This window comes from Danio rerio, chromosome 1, assembly GCF_052040795.2.
Source record: "Danio rerio strain M-AB ecotype USA chromosome 1, GRCz13ab, whole genome shotgun sequence".
Lineage (NCBI taxonomy): Eukaryota > Metazoa > Chordata > Actinopteri > Cypriniformes > Danionidae > Danio > Danio rerio.
In genome coordinates, this window is record NC_141021.1 from 23,202,501 (window position 1) to 23,226,399 (window position 23,899).

General features: G+C 34.0%; 2 protein-coding genes across 2 annotated transcripts in view; both read right to left on the reverse strand.

Annotated features, from left to right (window-relative positions):
• Positions 1-16,302, reverse strand: part of melk (maternal embryonic leucine zipper kinase) — a 20,810-nt gene extending 4,508 nt beyond the window's left edge. The window contains 15 exon segments of the mRNA NM_206888.2: positions 1,824-1,929; positions 3,800-4,064; positions 6,608-6,760; positions 7,967-8,095; positions 9,089-9,175; positions 10,065-10,163; positions 10,247-10,315; positions 10,472-10,570; positions 12,700-12,792; positions 12,995-13,063; positions 14,451-14,594; positions 14,683-14,799; positions 14,959-15,044; positions 15,144-15,224; positions 16,096-16,302. Of these exon segments, the coding sequence (NP_996771.2) occupies positions 1,824-1,929; positions 3,800-4,064; positions 6,608-6,760; positions 7,967-8,095; positions 9,089-9,175; positions 10,065-10,163; positions 10,247-10,315; positions 10,472-10,570; positions 12,700-12,792; positions 12,995-13,063; positions 14,451-14,594; positions 14,683-14,799; positions 14,959-15,044; positions 15,144-15,207 (1,580 nt within the window). The 5' untranslated portion in view covers positions 15,208-15,224; positions 16,096-16,302.
• A 475-nt stretch (positions 16,303-16,777) lies between these two features.
• The window catches only part of frmpd1a (FERM and PDZ domain containing 1a), a 53,152-nt gene continuing 46,030 nt past the window's right edge, over positions 16,778-23,899 (reverse strand). The window contains exons 16-17 of the mRNA XM_087237123.1: positions 20,817-21,902; positions 16,778-20,677 (exon numbers count right to left, since the gene is read on the reverse strand). Coding sequence (XP_087093249.1) covers positions 18,033-20,677; positions 20,817-21,902 — 3,731 coding nt within the window. The 3' untranslated portion in view covers positions 16,778-18,032. The remainder of the gene's footprint in view (positions 20,678-20,816; positions 21,903-23,899) is intronic.

The following is a 23,899-nucleotide window of genomic DNA, read 5'->3' on the forward strand; positions in this document are numbered from 1 at the left end:
GGTTATGGAAAAAGAGAAGATAAAGGCCACATTTCAAATAAAAATGATTCATTCTTTCCAGAACATAATTGTCATGATATTGAAATTTCAGGGTTATTGCACAACATAATGATTTCGTAACTGTTGTGAAATTTGTATTTAGATCTAAAAATGAATAAGTCTGTTTGAAAAACATGGGAAAATGTTTTTTTTTTTAATTATTATTATTATTTTAAACTGTTCAAAAATGTCTCCAGTAACTTATCGAATAAAACTAAAAAATATCTCATATTAATCTCTTAGAGGTGCAGTAGGTGATTGTCTTCAAAACATTTTTTTGTTGTGCTGGTTGAATTTCTCTTCACTTTTTAATAGCGGACAATTGCCATAATTCTGATAAGTAGCCCAAAGTGTCCATCAGCAAATGTAAATTTGTACATCTGCACACCCCGTTCACACAGATCCGCATTTATGTGCACACAATAGAGAGAGAGAGAGAGAGAGAGAGAGAGAGAGAGAGAGAGAGAGAGAGAGAGAGAGAGAGAGAGAGAGAGAGAGAGAGAGAGACAGCAGAAAAAACAAATGCAGAATCAAAACTTTTTAAAATCCTGGAGGAAGGATGACACCATGGCTGAAGTATTTCTTTTAGACAGGTAATGTCATGTTTTAAAACTATTTTAGTCACGCAAAGCTGATGTATATTTTGTTGTGTTACGAATGGGTTATATGCACAGAAGTGTTCTTCAGCCACTGAAATCTTCCGGTCAAAATATTGATTTGACTATTTTCAATTTCATAAGGTACGTTTTACAGCATCGGTAATGTAGATTTTTATTTAGCTTAAAAACAAAACATCATTAAATAGCGCTATTCTGTCTGGCCTGCTTTACTGAGGTCAAGCTGGTTTTTACATCACATTGGTTGATTTATGAACAATGACAACTCATGACGCACTCCCTATACTGTTTTCCATGCTACTCTGAATATCTGGTCTGAAATAGCATGCAAGTATGGCTTAGTAACAAGTGTAATTCCTGCACGATGCCGGCCAACCACTAAGCATACTGTCGTCGCTTTAGGACAAAGAGCATGAGAAAGTGAGACCAGAGATCCTTGCATGCATGAAATATTGCACATTAACTGAAAACGTGCTAGATATAATACAGTTTTTGTTCAGAATTGTAGTATTATAAAAAGTACTGTAAAAATATATGACAGGATCTAGTGGGTTGTCTACTGTCAACTTTACGGTGCGCGTATGTAATTTCAGGAGGCGTGGCTTTGGGTGGCAGGGGAAGGACTGTGTGTCAAAGAAATTATTGAAACAGAGAGAAATTTAGCAGATTACCTACTGCACCTTTAATTTCATCCATATCGGCTGTAATGGTTGTTGAAAAATCAGCTTTACCATCACAGAAATAAGGTACATTTAAAATGATTCAAAATAAGGTATAATAAATATATTTTTGAATATTATTTTAAAATGTATTTTTTCATATAAAAAATTACTTAACACTCTTTTCATCATATGCTGTGTCAGTGTTTCTTTTATTTGACTGAAGTCAGAAAAAGCAACAAATAAATAAAATGCAAGTTGAAAAATAAATAATTAAATAATTCAGAAATTATTAATAAATAGAAAAATGCATTTCAAGCATATAGTTGACAAATTTGCATCCCAAAAAATTGAAAATCCTAATTATGAACTATTATTATCATTATCACTTTTATTTTTCTAATTGGCCAGTTACACACTCTTCACCAATAAATTCCACAATCTGCCTCTCTGTTTAAGCTCTTGTGTAATTTAGGCTTTTTTCACAAAAATAAACATAGTTCTCTACCTTCGCTCAGGGCTAAAAGCCAATATATTGAGTTCTCCTTGTTGGCCGTTCTGCTGCTGTTCCACCTCTCTCCTGCGGGACCCTTCTTTAGTGGCACTGCCCGCTCCTGCACATACATACACAGACACAGACCCAGGACAAACACGTGTCACTACATGCTGCACATCGCCGCAGTACTGGGAACAGCGACATGGACACCTGTCAGTATATACGCTTCGGGAATTGTCTGATACACAGACACACACACACATACAAGCTGCGTCCCCAGTGTGCTCCTGTCCAGTGCAGGAGGTGGTGTGTGACAGTAACGAGGTGGACACAGAGAATGTTGGTTGGGACATGAAGACTTTTCCCCAGACACACACATTTACACATACTCTCTGGTCAAAGTGACTCAAACCCTAGATGTTAGACAATGCATGATAGCCAAACAAAACATTCACTTTTTAAACTCCAGATATGCAATTTAAGTGTCTATGTTACTTTGAGGAACTAAAGCAAAAAATAAGAAGCATTTAGGACTTTGTATAATTTATCAGGGAGTATATAAGGAATTTATTGGAGGAATGATCAAAGTATTGACACCACTCAGTGTCTTGATTACTCGGATGGATGGATGGATATAGAGGTCGTGCAGTAAACTCAGGGCCCCTATTCAAAAAAATAATAATTATCTTACCACCAAGGGTTGTCCTAAATAGTAATATAGTTATACTACATTTTAGCTAAAGGTTTTCTTTTTAAATCTATTCACAAAGCTGCTGACAAAAAAAACTAAAGAATAGAGATAAGTCTTAAAGGAAATTTGAAAATTACCTACAGTAAAACAGTTCAGTTTTTAATGTAATGTAATATATATATTTATTTATTCAATGCTATGTCAGCAACCAAGGCTTTTTCATGGCAATAACATTTCATTAATATATATATAATTAAAAACAACAAACAAAGGAATACATAAATTAAATAAGGAAATGTCCTTAATTTTTTATAAAAATCATTTTATAAAAAATCATCTGGAATCTTAAAAAACAGGACAGTCCAGAAAAATGTGTTTCACATTTTAGTTGTTAACCCATTCCGCCAATCTCTCCGTTAAAACTCAACTGTTTAACTCATGGGGATTTTTTTTTTTAAAAACTGCCAAATTTGTATTTATAGAAAATATTTGTGAATTTTTTTTTTGGCCTTTTTAATATATATTTTGAAATGCATTTCTAAATATATTTAAAATCTTTTCTTACTGGTTTGGGATTACCCCTGCAATAAAAGGCAAATAACTTATTAAAAGCTCATTGTGGTCAAATGTTCTAACAATGTTTTCAATCCAAGGTAGATTGCCAAAACGGTCATTTTAAGATGGTTTGTAGGAGTCCTCTTACGCGTCTGATTTCATCAAGTTGGGAGATGGTTTTAATGATAAAATGCTTTGTAAAATACTCTTAATTTTTAGAACTGATATGCCAATTATTTAAAAGAAATTTAAATGAACTAAATGAGCAATTTAAAATCTACTTTCAGCTTAATTTTTCTTTTCCTTTTCTTGTTTTCTGAATACAGGCAGACACCACTTATAAAATACTATAAATGGTTTTGTTTCACAGTCAACTAAGGTTCAGTTCATATTTACAACAATGTCAATCTAAACAAATGTTTTCATTTGACACTGAAGCCTGCATTTATGACTGAGCAAAATTCTACCACAACAGAAATTACAATTTAAAATGCATTAAAATAGGAAATGGTTGAACTGAAATAATCTTTCACATTTAACAATTCTTATAATAATATAGTATATTATATAATTTAAAATCAAAATGCAACAAAATTCTCACCAGCCACAAACTTTGAACAGCAGCATATGATTCAGTGCACAAGCAGTTTATATGCATGCATTTGGATAACAAAACCTAAAGTAAAGTATACAAAAGTGCACTTGTGGTACTTATGTTTACTCCATTCATCATTTACCTCACCTTTGTTTACTTCACTGCTCTTGTTGTTGTTGTGGTTGGGTGTTGTCATTACAGTTCTGTTGGATTTGACCTTTCGGCTGGATGTTGGAGTTCGCGGCGCTGGCAGAGCAAAAACATCTCCATCTGTGCCTGGCACTGCCAGGTTCTCTTTATTTTCCTTGGTTCTCTCACGTCTCTCTGGCTTCTGTCGGCAGGGTCTGCTGTGCTCTATGACGGGGGAGTAAGCCATTTCATTCCACTTCTCTGTTGTTTCAGGGTACAGCTTCTAAAGAAGTCAGTGAATAAAGGGTTTTCTGCGTTACTACTACAAAGAGTTTTTAATTTAAAAATCAGCTAATTGTTCATTTGTAAACCATAAACTTTGTCATTGAATGTGCACATTTTTTCCCAGGCTTGCTCCATGTTTTATGAAGGTCATTTTTGAATTAAGAATTTTTTAGGAGCTTTTTTTTTTTTTTTTTAACAACCTGTCAGCGTTCTCTAAATGTAAACTTACAGTGAGAAGAAAACAGTTTCATTAGCAACATTTTAAAGTTCAAAAATTAAACTTTCATTTTTACAAAACAAATATACTTAAAGGAATAGCTCAGCTTAAAATTAATCGTTAAAAATCACCATTTTTTGTCTGTTTTGTTGAAGACAAAAGAGGTTACATAGAACAATGTTAGGAAAAAAGCCATTGGATTCCATAGTATTTGTGTTTTCTACTATGGATGTAAATGGTTACTGGTTTTCAACATTATATATTGCGTTCAAATAAACAAATCTACTCAAACAGGTTTGGAACAAGTCAAGAGTGAGTAAATGATGACATAACTTTCATTTTGTTATGAACTATCCTTTTAAAGGTGCACTAAACCTGTTTGACCACAATGTCAGACTGACGCAGCATCCGAAATGGTATACTTCACCATACATAGTATGTGAGAGGAGCAGTATGTCAGAATTCATAGTATTTATAAAACAGTAATACCCGGCAACAGATTGTGTAGAGTGCATCACATCAAGACATGCGAGAAAATTCATGAATGGGATAAATGCGACATAACTGGTGTGGGTGAGTCATGTGATAATGACAAAAGGCAGATGTAGTATATCCAAGTGCCATTCATACTATATGGAACTCATAGTGTTTTTCTAACAGTCGTGTTATAAATTCAAATTCAAATGTAGTATCTACTATAGTAGTAAGTCATTTCAGAGCAGCTTGAGTCTCAAAACAAAAAGGGGCGTGTCTAGTAATAATAGTGAAGATTTATTATATGGGGTTAGTCCTATTGGGTTTGTTTTGGTGCTTCAAATATCAATATTGTTCGACGACATTTGATTTGCACCTTTTCATTTTTGAATCGCTCTCAACTCCAATAATGAGACCAGATGTAGATATTTGCAAAAAGAAAAAAAAAATAGATGTTTCTTTTGGGTTTTTTGCAGGGCACGCACAATTTGATGTCACAAATTTTTTTATTAAAACTTTCTGCAGTAAGTCCATATTTTTTGGTGGATATTAATAATAATGGATTTTGGCTAATACAAACACAAAGTTGTCAAAGTTGTTCGGAATTTTTTTTTTTAGATGACCAAAATGAAAGTGCTACTCAAAAATACAACTACAAAATAAAATTGATAAATTTATGAACTGCAGCAATTCATTTAATTAATGTAAATGATGTTCTTAAAATCAGTTTGAAAGTGATTTAATGGATCATAAAAACTTCATTACAGAACAAATTATTGTTTTTTTAACGAATGGATCTTTTAATAGTTGCTTGTCACCACCTACTGGCATAATGTTATTTGATTTAATCTTCAATTGAAGCTACAAGTTTAGTTTAAAAATGGGATACATTCTATTGTTACCACACTATAAACTATTATCCCAGTGCTTTAATAATTTGAAAGCTTGTAACACAGAAACAAATATATTGTGTGGCTGAAAAGTTCTTAAAATGCTGTTCTCAAAGCTCCAGGTCAGAGGAAATGCAAAAGTAGACCTGAATGCTGCTGAAAACCTGTTGAAAAGTTGGAAGTTTCCATCGAGATCCTGATTTTTAATTTTGTAATTACAGGGTTTCTGCAGGTTTCACCAAGTTTAAATGAATGGATGAAATTTTATACTTATACAGGGCTAAATGCTAAGCATTTTTTTCCCAGAACATCCCAGTTGGAAAATATTCAAAAAATTATTATAATGAAATACATTTAATAAAACAATAGTAATACAAAATATAAGTCAGATCAGTATCCTCAGCAGTAAATAAATTGAGAACTTTTAAACAAATGTTACGATATGGAAAGTAATTAAATCCTGTTTTTAAATAAAAAGATGGGATTGTTGGTGATTGTATGGGTGTTAATAGCCAGATTGGGTAGCTATACATGACCAAAGTAAATAATTACCTGCTAAAAAAAAGATTTAAGACATACAGCACAGTATTTCAGTAGATTTAAGACTTTAAGGCCTAAAATTTAGCTTTTGAGATTTAAGAGTTTTTAAGACTCTTTAAGACTCCGTGGATACCTTGGATTAATTATGTGGCTCTACTCGCCAAACTTAATCCAGTTGTTAACAAGATAAACAAAATAAGATGATTATTTTATGTGAAACTGCACATTAATTTGCTTTCACTACAACACTATTCTAAATTATAGTAATAAACTATTTCCCAAAGCAAGATGTAGACAAGGAAAGTGTGGAGAAAAATCCCAGAAGCTAAATGTATAAAAAGAAGGCGGCAGACTTTGGCTGTATAAGCAGCAGTGGACAAGAGGGAAGAGCGGACAAATAAAGAGAAGATGGAGGCTAACCATGCGTGGAGTGTTTGTGGTATGTGTGTTCTTGGGTGTGAGAGGGGTCCAGGGATTCTCGTCATCGTAGCAATCAGGGGGAAAGACCATAGAGCCGAGCACCACTGGGTGAACACCATCATCATCCTCAGTGAAGCGTAGACTCTTCTTCAGCTGGCACACAGATACACAAAAACATACAGCTAGAAGCCACTCCACACTATACATCAAGCAAAACATGACTATTATTAATAATTGAACAAATCTGTCACTCTTGTGTGTGACTTTAAAAATACTGCATCAACTGAGCTATAGTAAAAAGCAGGAGTCTGCTTTTTCCCCAAAGTCTGTTCTCTATTTCCATCCATTTACTGAACATGTACATCAACACAGTGATAACTACACAGATAATGCAAAGCAATAATCTGGTTTAAGATTATATTAATAATTCATGAAACTATAGTGATGTCAAAGTCCAATAATTTGTGCATTTAACTAGATGTATTTCACTTTTTATGTTCTATAAATTATTAAACAAAAACCCATGCCAGTGGGTATGGGTATTGTATACAGATGAAAACAAAACTATTAGCCCCTCTGTGAAATTAATTATTTTTCTTTAAACTATTTCTCAATTTATGTTAAACAGAGCAAAGACATTTTTCACAGTATTTCCATTTTTATTCTTATGGAGAGTTGTAATTCTTTTAGTTTAATTAAAATGACATAACATTTTTAAAAAGATATCTAAAAGGTCAATATTATTAGACCTAAGTGACTATTTTTGATTGGCTACAGTACAAGCTTATATATATATATATATATATATATATATATATATATATATATATATATATATATATATATATATATATATATATAAAAGATTAGCTTATTATCCTAACTTGCCTAGTTAAGCCTTTAAATTGCACTTTAAGCTGAAGACTAATATCTTCCTGCAAAATATCTACTAAAATAGTATGCGCTGTCTTCATAGCAAAGACAAAAAAGTTGTTATTTAAACTATTATGCTTATAAATAGGTTGCAAAAAAACTTCTCTCCATTAAGACACACCTGGAAATATTTTAAAAAGAATTCAAATGTCTAATAAATTAGCCTTCAACTGTATATTGTCTCAAAATGACTGTAGAACTTTTGCTGCACAAGATGAGAAAACATACTTATAATTCACTGGGTCATTTGATATTTATTTCCTCCTCCCTAGCAGAAACTTTAGAAATGATTTTCAATTATAGTGTTTTTTTTTTGTAAAGCTGCTTTGACGATTTGCACTAAGTAAAACACTATAGAAACAAACATGACTTGACTATAAGTACATTATGCACTCATAATGTCACTAAACATAACACTAAACTCACTTGCATATCTTGTAAAGGAGAACACACAATGTCAATCACAGGGCATTCAGCTCTTAGACGCACAGGACGGCCTTGACGCTTCTTAGCCAGCAGTAAAAGGTAGGTTGCTGTTATTTGATCATACTTCCACTGAGGAAACACACAAAGCAAACATTTTACTTGTTGTAAGTGATTGATGTGTAATATTCTTAATAGTTATAAGGGTGTACACTTATATATGAATAAGGGCCCACAGTTAAAAGCAGAATGATAAACTGGCATCTACTGACATCTAGTGGTCATTGTTATTAATTCATGTCAAGAGGAAGCAGTTACTATTCAAACGCTCAAACTACACCACTAATAAAAATAAATCCTTTAATACTATTTAATACTAAATCTGAGGAGTTTCAGCATTAATAATGACAGGATATAAACTATTTGGAGTAATAGCATCATGGAAATACATCTAATTATAATAGGATTTCTGCAGGTGTCATAAAAAGTACTGTAATTTTAAGACTTTAATTCAAAGTATGTTTGTGGTTAAGAAACAACATATAAAAAGTAATTTATATGCCACACAAACAAAGATATTCATTCTTTATATTCATTTAATAATGCGTATAAAAAAACATTTATGTGAGCCTTATTCCCTACCTACTCTTGTTTGTATTTTTCTAGCAGATTTATAAACTGTGTATTTTAACATTTTATGCTTTTTAATTATGAATTACTTGCTGCCTTCTCTTACTGTAGGATGCTTTTGACAAGTGTGTCTGCTAAATACAAAGGTAAGATTAGCATCTGCAGAAACCCTATTAAAGCATATTTAAAGAAAAAAGATATTTTGAAATGTAACCATATTTTACAGTATTCACTGTATTTTTGCCCCAATAAATGCATTTTGGAAATTGAATTCCTTAAAAAAAACATACATTTTGTTAATAATAAATATACCACTGATTAGAATTCATCATTCATTCGTTTTCTTTTTGGCTTAGTCCCTTTATTAACCTGGGGTCGCCACAGCGGAATGAACCGCCAACTTATCCAGCATATGCTTTCACGCAGCGGATGCCCTTCCAGCCACAAATAATCACTGGGAAACTAGAATTCATCAATAATATTAAATTCCTCTACCTCAGACACAAGCTGGATAGTTCGTTGTTTGGACTGTTTGAAAGTCACCGCCATTTCTGTGATGCAGTCTTCATCTATATGACCCAACTAAAAAGAAACACATGCTATAATTAATTGAACAACACACAAGCTAAGAAAGCTAAGCTAAGATATGATTAAAATACATTATGAATGTGCATCTATGAAGAAGCAATAAGCTCTGCTGAAAAACAAATGCGTCATTTTTGTTTAAATGGAAGACTATATTATATTAAATCTATTGGACCTAAAATACTGAAGACATGCAGATTCATTACAACAACTAAAGCAGATAGAATTTATTAAGTAACCACTATATTATCATAACAGTTTTTGAAGGCACAACATGTAATTTTCGCCACATATTCACAACAAACAAAGACATTGTTTGGTGTGAGATAATGGAACTTGTGCTCTATATTACATTCTAAAGTACTACTGGAGAAATCATGTTCATGCATGAACTAAAGTATTCAAGACTTATTATCGTGGAAGTGTGAAGCAGAGTAAGGGTGAAAGCTGTCAAATTGAAACGAGTGCGCTGAAGCAATTGCTGATAAGACACAAAAGCAGCACAGCTTTTATTATTCCACAGTTAACCTCAGACAGTTCTTCTGGTCATGATCCCATAGGAAAGAAGCAGCGCTGTTTTTTCACGATACAAACATTTAAGGGTTCTGTTATAAAGCTGCTCTGTGTAGTCTACTAACCAAACAGACATCGAGTGCGTAACATTTAAAATAAAAATATATATTGTTAAAAGTAAAAATTATTTATCTGGAATTAAATATTCCTTAAAGCATTTGAGATTTTACAAGTATATACTTCAATATGGTTTGCATATTTTGATGAAAGTCATCTTACATATTGTGCCATTAGGCTCAAAAGCCCACTTCCACTACTGGAGTCATGGAAGCATATGATGTGACTATAAGCATGTAAATAGAGCTGATCTTACTGGATATTTACTGTGCCACTCCACTGGTGTGCTGTAGCCCCTCATAACCCATGGGTGATCAAGCAAATGTTTCACTGTCAAACGCCTCTTTGGGTCCACCTGCAGGAGAACAAAATAAACTGTCATTGCTTTATAAAACACGTCAAACACACACAAAAAAACACACAAACCATACACACTACCTGCATCATTTGGTTTAGAAGCAGAATACTAGAAGGCGAAAGCCAGTGTGGGTTGCTGTATTTGCCTCTCTGTCAAAACACAAGCCAATTTTATATGACATACGATCACACATTTACACAAGACAACTTTTTTTTTATTCCAGTAAGCTAAGAAATGTGTGGATCAACAAAATGTGTATTGTGTTTAAATGCTACTCACAAGTTATGCAGCATGAATAGACTTACTGTGATTTTTCTATAGAGAACCATACAATTGTCATCATCAAATGGTAGAAAACCACACAGTAGTGCATAAAGCAATACACCCATACTCCAAACATCAGCCTGAAACACACACACAATCGATGAGATCCCAATACATGAACATGCTTTATTAGGCAAATATATTGACAAATTAACAATTGACTTAAAGGGACCCAAAAAGAACAATTCTCACAATTTGCTCATCCTAAAGTGGTTACAAAGCTTTATGAGATATTTTTTCTGTCGAAAACAAACAATATTCCGAAGAAAGCTAACAAATAATAATAATTGACATTCATGCAAGCAAAAACAAATATTATGAAAGTCAACGATTACCAGTTTTCAAAATTTTTCAAAACAACTACAATTTTTATGTTCAACAGAAAAATGAACTCAATCCGGTTTGGAACAAGTGAGGGGTGAGTAAATGATGGCAGAAAATTTTTAATTTTGGGTGAACTATAGTTGCGTCCCAAATGACACATTATACACTTACACACTCAACCATAGTGTTTAAGTTTGGTGTTGTCCCAAATGGAACATTATTTTACCAGTACAAATTTTAACAGTTGCAGTATTAGTTAAATAAATAACCAAATAGTACCATTCAAACTGTACAACTACAATCACTATCAGGACGCGGTATAATGACCTACTAAAGAGTATTTTGCTTGTACAATCCAAAATAAATAAAGTTATACAACATCAGCACCTGTAAAGTCCTCCCCTTCTGCTAAATAAGCAAGGATGAGACCGTTCGGAGTATTAAGTGTTCAACATTCCATACTTCTTTCATTTCTCTTCATCCATTTATTTAAAAAGCCTTTATTTTTTCATTTTCAGTGTGAATACACTACTTACACTATTTATACTTCAAAACTGGTGTAGAAGAGTGTATAAGTACGTGACTTGGGATGCACCTTATTTAGGGCTGCAAGATATTGGAAAAAATTTACATTGCGATATATTTTCTTCTCTGCAATATATATTGTGACATAATTACTTAAATAGGTCTAGGTCATTACTTTGGATGATTTTGTAGGGGAGTTAAATATAAATATATATTTTATGTAATTTATTATATACATAAACCACAGTCATTAATAATCACAATAGAGCAAATATTAAATGAAATAAACTGTGCTTTATGGCTTTGTGGAGAGAGCAACAGTATTCAGGTACAGGAAGAGAGAGAATTGAGTTTATTGCCATACCAGCTTCTATGGCTATGTCATGACAAAAAAAGATCAAATTTACAACATTTTATAAATAACACTTATCTATAATTATAAAAATATTCTAACAATTAAAAGTCATTAACAGCAATAAATATAAACTCAAAAAGAAGTGTTCTGCTAATATTAGAGAGAGAAAGAGAAATTTCCCAGAATATCACTGAAAGCTTGGAGAAAACACTGATACCAAACAGAAATCATAACCATCACCTAATAAACTGTTTTTGTTAGAACATGAGATTACTGATTGAGTGTGCGTGTAATACAATATATAATATAATTATGATATAAATATATGATATAAATTTATAAGATAATTCTAAAATTTCTTTAAAAAAAAAGTCTAAAAAAAAATCTAAGGTTTAATTTTGATATTTTTTTTATCATTTAAGAAGGATTGACATTTTAAAATATTTCATTTAATGTCTCTCCAGATAAAAAATTGTTGTCTGATAACATTAAAAATAGGGTATTCCATAAGAATATGTTTAAAAGCTTGGTTTTTGTTGCATTAATGACATTTTGACACTCTTCTCCTTTGTCTAAAATTGTCAAATTCAATGTTTGTAGACAAGATTTTGAGACAGCAAAAACATACAAAAAATAAATAATTAAATGTAAAACACCACTGTATAGTTTTCAGCATACAAATAATTGAATAAAATTAATCTTTATAAAACTTCCTTATGCACTACTACGATGTTTTAAACTCTTCAAATGCTCACACATTCACAGACCCTAAAAACACATGCAGATGATAAACTTTCACTCATTTACAGTTCAATTCTGCAGTGTTTCCTCAAATCTTGTGTGTTTTGACCTGTGATTTCTGGTCATCAATAATCCCAACTCAACATTGCATTTCTGGCAATGTGACTATTGCAGATGTACAGGTTGTGATATCAAGGCTCAAACGACCCTAATCCCTTTAATTAGTGAAATATATTGGATATTAAACACACACGGCACACTGACCTCAGAGCCGATGTAAGCCTTGCCCTGAATGAGCTCTGGAGCTGCGTATGCAGGACTGCCACAACATGTCAGCAATTCAAAACCCAAACCACCCTAAATCAAAAAAATCAAAGATGAGTACACTGCTTTATTCTGTACATCTGTTTTACATCTGAAATGGAATTGTTACCAATCATGTTTATTCTTATTTATTAATTTAAAGCTTTGTTAAAACATCGGTCCTATGCAAATGTCTAAATAAATAAGAATGACTTTAAAAGAAAATGGACATAATTAACACAAAAAAGATACAAACCTTTGGCTTGGCACACAGGCCAAAATCAATGAGTTTTAGGTTATGATCTTCATCGATCAGCAAGTTTTCCTATAAAATCAATAAGAGCAGATGTGACAAGAAAACACCGTTAATGTAATAATAATAATTTCCAAAAACTTAAATAATAAAATTTGCATCCAAATAAGAGTTCATAATTACACATTTTTAAAAAATTATATATAAATATATTTTGTATATTTTTGCATTTCATGAGCAGTATTTGTGTGTGTATGCATATACACATATAAATAAATTTACACAGTACGCATGTATATATTGTGTAAATACAAACTTTTATCTTATGTGAGATTAATCATTTGACAGCACTTTCAGTCATTTACAATCTCTCTTACAAGCACATCTGGCTGTTTAGTTGGCATTTATTTGTACTTGATTTGTCTCCCTTAATTTGTATGTTCACATAAAAAAAAGGAAATGGTTAATAAAAAAGTGCCAGTTTTTTTTGACAACTTTAAGGTGGCCATTGTGAATCTTTCAACACTGCTGCTCTAAATAGTTTTTAAACAATATGCAGAACGCTGAAGCTGGCTTGGAAAATCTGCCAGATTAGGGTTAAGAAATTGTACGAATTTTTACACTTTTATGTTGATATTTTAGTTAATTGTAATAATATTTATGTAATTAAAATAATACTAGATATGTTGTAACACACTGGGTCTGAGAAAATATATAACGCTCCTTTCAAAAAAAAAAGGCCCAAAATTATAAAAACAAAAAAAATCTAATATTGATATCGATAAATATTGTAAAAAAAAAAAAAAAAAGTTTAGAAATTTTTTTGTTATTGAATTTAATCCCTAGAGTTAGAAGTGTGAACAGAAACAGTTTAATTCCTGACATTTTTCAAAGTATCTTCTTTTAGGTTGCATAGAAGAAACAACATTATATTATAGTCAGGACAGACATGATAGTGATGGGCATGGGACGATAACCATGTTTAAGGTATACTGCAGTTTGGAAAACTCAGGGTTTTAACACCGCCAAATTTTTCTGCTATACCATTCCTAAGGTATGTGTAAGATTGTTTTTATTTACGTTTCAATTTTTTTATGAGAACAGTATCTGCAGCAGAAAAGATATCCAAAGATTCCATTTTAAATGGTAAAGAAATCTGTTTTTGAAACAAATGACAACAGCAGAAACAAATTTCAACAAATTTGAAACAAATGACAACAGCAGAAATCAATGATTGACTTGAATTATTTAGGCTGACATGTTTACAGATCCAAAATATTTTAAATGTTTCTCAAAATAAAATATTTTGTGGTCAAAGTGGAAAAAGGTTGTTGGTTTTTTACCCAGACATTTAAAAAGAATATATTTTAGTGCAGTACTCACAATACCGGCACCTGTCTAGATAGTGAAGGCAATTTTTAATTCAGAGTCGACAACCCTTTTTCAAAGACAAACTCACAGGTTTGAGGTCTCGATGGGCATAACCTTGGCTATGAACATAGGCCAACGCAGAGATGATCTGGCGAAAAAACACTCGGGTCTCTTCCTCTGATAACCGATCTTTAGCAATGATGTAATCAAAGAGTTCTCCTCCAGGACAGTACTGAAAGATTGTCAAGATACATGCAGTTAAACATATGAAGATTAATAGGTATTCCTTAAACATCAGAACCACATTCAGCAAAGCATACCTCAAGCACCATGTAGATTTTGCTTGTGGTCTCAATGACATGGTAGAGACGACATACATGTTGATGACTGAGGTTCTTCATTGCCTCAATCTCTATCTTTACTCTGGGCAGATCATCCTAGTAACATAAACACTTGAAAGACACTATTCTGAATTTCAAAAGTAAATTAAATCTCAATATCAGGAATAAATTCAGAAATAACTTCCTTCGTAATTATTAAGGTACTCATTCAAATGTTGTGATTCATGGTAAAGGCATTTAAAATGAATAACAAACCCCAAGATCTTTTTTCTCCATTATTTTGATGGCTACTTTCTCTCCTGTCAGTTTGTGTCTGCCAAGTTTGACCTTGGCAAACCCACCTGTGGATTAGAGTGGAATTTAATTGTACTCTTTATTGAAATTCTCTCTATATATAAATTATATATTCTATATATAAATAAACAATTGAGGGACATTACCTGAGCCAATGGTTTCATAAACCTCATAGTGCTTGAGGAGTTCAGAAGTGCTGTCTACTGGCATACTGAATACACATACACCTGCATCAGAAACAGCATGCTTTTTAAACATATTAACATGAGATATGTTTAAAAGCTCCTAACTGTCAATATCCCACAGGTGAGACACTTCTTTCTTAGTTTCTGAGTTTGTTTCTTAGCCTGAACTTATCTAGATGAACTACTTATAATACGTATATGATATAATTGATATAATATATCATTTTCAAAATAATAAATATTTTGAAATAAATTGTTTTAAGAGACAACATTACCACTGTATGTTAGCAACACTTCAAAATTTAAAAATAAATCTGTGGAGCATCAGTTTAAGTCATTTATATATAATTTACTTGCAAATAAAAATATAAGAACAAAGAAAATCAGCTTTGAAAAATCCACATAAGTACATTTCACAGGCTACCAACTTTCATCGGCATATGTTTGTTTTGAACATAAACTCCACGGGTCTAGAGAATTAAGGAAGCTATTCTTGCAGTATATGCAACATGTAATGTAACTTAACTGCTTTAATGATAAAATAACAAATTTTAAAACAGTGAGTTAGGACGTTTTATGCTTGTTAGAAAGCCTCACGTCGTTTGCAATGTCGGTGATCATAACAACGGCACACAAAAGTAAAGTTTCAAGCACAAAACCTAAACTTTATGTTCAACATTCAACTAAATAAATGATTTCTATCATCTTCTCTTCCTAAAACTGTAACGTTTCTAACGTTAGATCAAACAGTCGCACAAAAAGCGACGTATAAATCAGTATATCACACAAAAAATATATTTTTTAAATGGAACTGGGTAGAACTATCATTAGTCATTAAATTACCTGATGTACACGCAGTACAGATTTATGAAAAGGGTTTGTTTTGACTGATATGTTTTAATAACAGACTTACCAACTGTGCTCCAATAATGGTCTTTAAAACGCCGATAAAAAAAGAGCTCAAAACAACAAATAATGTACAATTTAAGAATGAAAACAGACAATCGGTTACGTTGTTACTTAAAAAATTCGAATGTTTTCAATGCGATAAAATTACAACTTGGACTACCAAAACAATTCATTTGAACATGTTTTAAAATTTGAATTTCCCCCTTGGTGTCAGACGAGTTCCTGTTTCCGGTTACGGTTATACGGTAAAAGTCCTTTTGATCGTGATCCATGAAGTGTTTTGTTTCCCCAAATCAATCGCCTTTATAACTGAATAGAAAAGAAATAACGATACAGAAGAGTTTCTGCCGTGTTACTACGTAAGTTTATAATTCCAGGTCAGGTTTCATGGCAATATACTCTCATACATACATAAGCATTGCTTATTTCAACGTAAACAGCCATTTGAATTTGACACCTAACGTTACATGAAATATAATTGAATGAAATGTAATCTATCTACCTCCTGAATTAGATTATCCTTGAATCATTTTCTTAAAAACTGACCCCAAACTTTTGACCAGTGTATGTATGTATGTATCTATCTATCTATCTATCTATCTATCTATCTATCTATCTATCTATCTATCTATCTATCTATCTATCTATCTATCATTTTAAATTTAATAATAAAAAAATACATCACAGTCATTTGGAATTAATTTTAATGGGGTGAATACTGCATTACAATGTTGGTTTTCATAACTAAATCCATCCATACACTCACTGATCACTCTTTCAATCATGCATTCATTTTCTACATGCAGCCTTGCCCACTATTTTCAAGAAATACAGTATGCCTATGGCTTACAGCATGCCTTATAAGTAAAGAGTACATGGCAGCTTTTTGGTATTCAGACACATGTACTTGTGGGTAAATGACCTTGCTTATAATTTAGTCATTTGCTATCTTTACGCACTCATATTTGTAATTTTCTGTCACCTTTGAACGAATTTCTACAATAATTTGATCATTGTATGGTGATTATATGAGCAGTGTTTTGTGAGGACTGGAAAAATAGGAGGAATGAATATAAAGAAATGACTTGTCTGTGAAAAAATAAACGAATAGCACCAAAATTAGATTGCTTCTATTTAAATTATAGATTGCTATTAAACAATTATATTGTTCCTCCACATCTATGATCCAAATTATCCTACCTTCTTGAAGTTAAACCTGTAAAGCATATGCAGATGTTGATTGAAAATCTGCATTCACTCTGCAAATTCATTCATCCATCGGCTTTGGTATATTCATCTTAAAGAACACAAAAATGTTACTGCCTACTCAAGAAAATGTTGTTTGTATTTTGTAAACATTTATAACCCAGGTGATTACTGCAGAACACTTTTAGAGCATTATCTAATAGAAAGTAGGCATGGCAGACAGAAGAAAATTTACTGTATGTGCATAACATTGGTTAGAATAGTAGTGAGAAAGCAAGCAAGAGATAGCAAATTTAAGGAGAGAAGAGAATGTTGGAAGATACACAACACAGAATCCTGATCTATGCTTTCCTCATAAATAGAATAAATTACTGTAATCATAGTACAAAGACTTTTGGTTTAGAATTACATTCAATACTAAATAACTTTACCCCACATACAAATACTGTCAAACAAGCTCTATAGTACCCTGTTAGGAAATTATCTTCTCAGTACATTTGTCTTTTAGGCTAATCCATTCAAAACACTTAAATGGCAGGTTTATGTTTCATTGTCTGCATGTGTGTATGTATTAGTGCATGCTTATTACTGGTATGCCAGTACCTTTGGACACCGCCTTGGTGTTAATTTTATACATCTCATGAGATGGTTTGAGAAAACCACATTTAAGTTATTCTCACAGGTTTGTTGTAGTTTAGGGGGATGGGGGGACTACCCAATGTAGCTGTCCAAAGGTCAAAGGGCAGTGAGAGTGCGAAAGAGCTGAGTGAGGCAGAAGACTGAGGATGTTAATGCAGTGCATTGGCGGGCCAAGAGCTTAATACTAAGCTCAAGACAAGTCTTCCTTTCGGCAGCACTTCCCACTAGCTCTGCTGCCCGAGCAAAGTCCTGATAAGTTTTTGCAACATTTGCTAGTCCTGTAAGTGCTTGAGCATGGCGCTCCCTGCACCGCTGGCAGCTGGAGAAACATAAACACACACTTGTCAGCTGTACCAGTGAACGGAAGCTTTCAGCAAGCGACTGAAGTGTTTCCTCTGGCGTCTGCCCAACCCTGACCACACGCTGACATCCAGCTAAAAGCCCCCGAGCTTCCCCATGCAATCGCCTTTTGTTCTCTGAAAAGTGAGCCACACAGGTATCCCTAGGGTGCTCTTGGGCCTCATCCTGGTTCTTCATCGCACCAGCAAGAACACATAAAAGGGTATCTACATCCCTTTGCAAAGAAAGGAATCCTGTTGGTGGTAAAGAATACCGACGAGTCAGCAGTGAAGTGATGATATCTTCATGAGGGTCTGATAGGAAGCAGTCAGAAGCATCCAAGGGAGACAGAAGGGGGTTGAGCTCTGTAGATGAAGAAGCAGGCAGCACTAGATGAGGGAATGAGGGCAACGGAGAAGATGGAGAGAAAGATGCAGGGGATGCAGAGAGGGAGGAAGGAGGAACAGAGGTCAGTACTGCATCTCCTGTTTCACTCTGGCTGGTTTTGCGGGAAAACTCATAGACAGTGAGTTCATCATCAAAGCTGGCACTGTCAAGGACTCCACTGAAACAGTTGGTGTATACTGACTGACAGACCTCTAAAGGTGCTTCAGCACTCTCCATTACAGTATCACAACCCATAGCCAGGACTGATGTGCAGCTAAAGTCTGGTTTCTCTTGTTGTTTTGGACTGAGCAAGGACTGTGGCTGGGCTATGGTAGGTTTCGATTGACAGTTTGTGAAAACCCCACAGTTAGGTGTAATGTTATGGGGACAATGGCTATGTCCTTGTAATCCACTGGATGTTACCAACCCCCAAGGTCCATTAAGGTTCTGTGTAGTAACTACTACAGAAGAAGGGTTGATCTGGAGAGAGCTGTTTGCATTTGAACAAAAGGGGGATACGGATATTACAGAAAGATCTTTGGGTTCATTTTTGATTTTCCTCTGTCCACATGCTTGTGGACTAATGTGGGGGACCTCTCTTACCTCCTCAATGACTTCAGTCACTTCTTCAGATACTATGGTTACCACTTTTACCTCTGTAACTTCAGGAGCACCTTCATTTATGGTTGCATCTTCGGTTACCTCTTTAGCTACCTCAACTTCATTTCTTTGTAGTTGGGACTCTGAAAGTCTTCGCAAAGGCTCAACATTGCCACTGCCATTTGAACCGGAATTTAGTATCTCCTGGGATCTTGATAAGTAAAGGGGAAGGTTCTGGATCTTTCCCCGCAGGGTTGAGGCAGAAAGTCGGCCAAGGATTCCTGATGAACAAGGTGTAAGAAGAAAATTCTGAGCTGGTTCGAACGGAACAGTAGGGTCACTTGAATTTTCAGTTTCGTCAGATTCTGGTGTTCTGACTTGCTGGGAAAATAAATGTCTTGATGGGCAATGTGGCGCACCATTACCAAAAGATGCAGACATGCTCTGGCTCCTGGTTCTCTCTGTTGGCTCCACTGAGTGTTTTCCCATTCCAAATTCTAGATGTAAAGTATTGCTATCCCTCTCTGTATTAGGGCTTGTGGTGTACGATATACTTGGAACATGGAAGTACGGCAAACTTGATGGGGATATCTGGCCAAGTCTTGGTAGTGAGCTACTCTTTTGGTTCACTGATCTGCCGTGGAACAAATCTTCCATTTGTCTGGTTACCTGGTCATCTCTCTGACCAAATAAAACACTGCTATCACACTTTTTTCTAGACATATCAAAGAACAAGTGGCCCCCAAACAGACTCTCTAGTCCTCCCACTGCACCCTCCTCCTCATCGTCTGTACCATGGTTTCTGGTGCTTACTTTCTCATGTAGGTCCATATGGGAGCGTACTGCCATTATAGTTGGTGATACAGTAGACATTAGTTCAGTGACTGATTTAAACTCCATTGAATCTGGTTCCATTTCTATACGTTGCTGTTTGCGCTGGAAGGCTTTGTTTGAGTGTGATCCCACTTGTGTAACAGTGGAATTATGTGGTCCTGATCCATTAACTTTTGATGGGGTAATAGGTTTGGATTCCAGTTGTGCAGGTTCTCCTTCAGAATCAGTTAAGGACGAGACTGTTGGGCATGGAACTTGATCTGAGCATCCACCATCAAAACATGCCATTCGACCAGTGCCATGATTGACTAATAAAGATCCACACCTTTGGATGCTATTTCCATAGCTGTTACTTAATTGATCCTGCTCTGGGAATGATACAAGGGATGTGTAATTAGTTTCCATGAATGAGCGACGCTTCTTGGATCTTTTATTGAAATTTGACAATTCATCTTGTGTAATCATTTTTCCTTCCTCCTTTTGTTTCCTCTCTGAATCCTTTGCCTCTTGTTCACTGACACAGATGCCAATCTGTCCCAGGCGTAGTGTGTTTAATATGGTGCTGGATTCTGCAGAATTTTCTGTAAACAGCAAAGACAAATGTTAAGTGCTTGTCAGCAAAAATTTACATCAATCATATACAAAACTTTACATGTGAATAACTTTAAATTCTATATTATTATCTATACATATAATTAAAGAGAATTTTCCTTGTCATACCCCTAGTCATAGCAGTAGATAAAGGTTCTTCCGGGGATGTGAATCTTTCCTGAGCGTCAAAGAACTCATCATCTGAACTGCTGTCTCCAAACCCTGGTGGGGGATGAAAAATTGGCACTGCTTCTTTCCCATTCCTTGCCACTCCTTCCTGATCCTGGCGTGTTTCTGTAGGATCTGGAGAAGAGAAAGGTTTTGGAAGGCTGCGAGCACTGTCAGGAGTAACATTGGAGCAGATATTGTAGTAATGTCTAGTGTCTCCTTGTTCAAATGTGAACACATAATCTGCAGGAAGGGGTAGGTTGCTTTCAGGACATTTTGCAGGTGACTCCTTTTTATGGTTTTCATTCTCTATTCCTGACTCCTCACAGTCTTCCTCTTCGCTGGCTGCAGGGGGACTAGGTAGACATTCAGCAATGTTTGAGAGTGCAGCAAAGCAAAAGAATTGGTCAATATCTGGCTCACAATGGGAATCAGCAGAGCACAGGTCACTCTGGGACTGAGAGTCTTTGCAAAGCTGTTGCTGTGGAGACAGTGATGGTGAAAAGCGGTCTTCACAGTGGTAAGAGTCTTTCACTGGTAAATGCCATGGGTGTCTGGTAGAAAAATAGGTCATAAGATCATCCTCCTCCAAAGCATCTATAGAGTCACTGGACATGCTGGTCATGAAATGTGACTCCGTTTGGTATGAATCAGATGCTTCAGATGAAGGGTCATCTACAATAATGATACAGGGAGGGTGTTCAGGCTTATTCTCTTGAGATTTGCCTTCCTTTTCTGTGCCCAGTCTCTCATCATTTATATCTGTTGTCTTTTCATTATTATCATTTATAGATTCATTGATGGGTTCTCTGTCCTCTTCTCTTTCCTTCTTTTCCAATGCCTCCTCTTCTTTGCCTCCTTCTTTCTCCATCTCTTCATCTTTTTCCATGTCACTTTTAGTTTTTTCAGTTTCTTCTGGTAGTTCATCATTAGGTTTATCACTTGTTGCTGTTGTGCTGCTTTTGGCAGTGCTGGCAACATGAGCAAGGAGAGCATCCACATCTGTGTCCGAGTCTTCCGAGTCACTTCCACAGTGTGACACATATCCTATAGACAATGGGGGAAAGAGCATAACAAAATTCATAACCTTTTCAAGTCGCAGAATTTTTTAAAATTATGTATATTAATATGTATTTTTTTTACACTGATATGGAGTGACTTGACTCACTACTCATGGTCAGCTCCAACTGTGTTTTTCACAATTTTTTATGTCATATATTGTGTGATTTTATCTTCAAAAACATTCTAAAAATATGGTTCTTTGCACATACTAATAGTTCTATTTAGAACCATGTCATCCTGAAGAACCCGTTTAATCTGAAATGATTCTTTGTGTTTAGGGTTCTTACTTTACAAACTTTTTGTTTTTTACTGACAAAGCACCTAATTTTCTTGAGGTTTTCTGAAGATCAATTATAAAATACACAGACCATTAACATTCTCTCAACAGGTAAATTGGTCCCATTTTATATTAAGTGGCCTTAACTAATATGTACTTACACAAGAATTAATAGTTCTTTACAATGTACTTATTGTGTAAATACATGTATTTATTGTGTACTTATGCTTGATTAAATACCTGTATGTAATTACATCTGTAATTAACTTCTGTAATTACATTTGTAAATACACTGTTGACCATCCCTTACACCTTAACCCACCCTTAAACCTACCCATACCACCAAACCTGCCATAACCCAACCTCTATCCCAACTCAAGAGCACCACAAGTGTTCTCAAATACATTATGAACACAGTAAGTACATTGTATTTATTTTTTGATGCAAGTACATAGTAGTTAAGGACACTTAATATGAAGTGGGACCGGTAAATTCATTATTTATTCACACTTCTGTACTACAGCTGCACAATATATCATTTCAGCATCGATGCTGCAATGTGATCATTCACAATAGTCACATCGCAGGATATGTAATGTGGAGTTTGTATTATAATTTATCATTTGCATGTGTTTTTGATACCTGTGATTGTATAATGATTTGAAAAGCATTCAGATATAAGAAATTGTACGATTTGTCACCTTAACTGTTTTTTTTTATTATTATTATTTTTATAATTCAGTTACTGTACTTGAATACTGTTAGACTTGGGGAATGATAAAACACTTTATTTCAATTGCATCTTTTCCTTGATTGTATTTATAGATTGTTTTACATGAAAATACTCACAACACATGCAAATACTGAAATGCACGGCAAATAGCACAGACCACAACAAAAATGTGTCTGGGGCCTGAAAAGTTTATAGATTGTTTGTTATATTTTATGGAGATACAAATAGTAAATATTAATTCATCAGTCTCTGACTAAACATGTACATGAAAATATTCACAACACATGCAAGTACAGAAATGCACCGCAAATAGCACAGACAACAAAAAAATGTGTCAGGGGACCCCAAAAAGTTGAAAGATTGTTTATTAGATTTTATGGAGATGCATTCCCACTGCAGAATCATCCCAATTGATCAAACATTATAAATTCTTTATCAATAGATATATTAAGTCATCTGGTTAAATTGTATTCATATTGCAATATAAAAAAAATCACAATGTTACTTTTTTTCATTATCGTGCAGCCCTACTCTGTACATTCTAACTTTCAAAATCTTACTTGCTGCCCACCGATCATATTTTTTCTGTTTTAAGTTTAAAAGAACATGTGACCAGCTCTGTTCAACAGAGCAAAATTAAGGTAAGTAACAGTAGAATCACATTCTGTCCATTTTGCTAACTTTGGCCTTCATAAGCATACTTATTTTTATCTAAAAAATGGAAAGGACACACTGTGATTTCAAACTCATTTGTATTTCAGATCCCAGCAAGCATTTTTTTTAAAATTGTCTAATAGATGTCCATATACCTGTACATAAACTTGTCAATTTGTATATTTGCATTCACTACTTACTTCTATTTTTAAAATATATTCATTATCTGTTTTTTGTCCTATCTCTGTAATTCTGTTGCACTGTAAAAGCTCTGTTACTAAAACAAATTTCCTGTATGTGTGAACATACCTGGCAAAA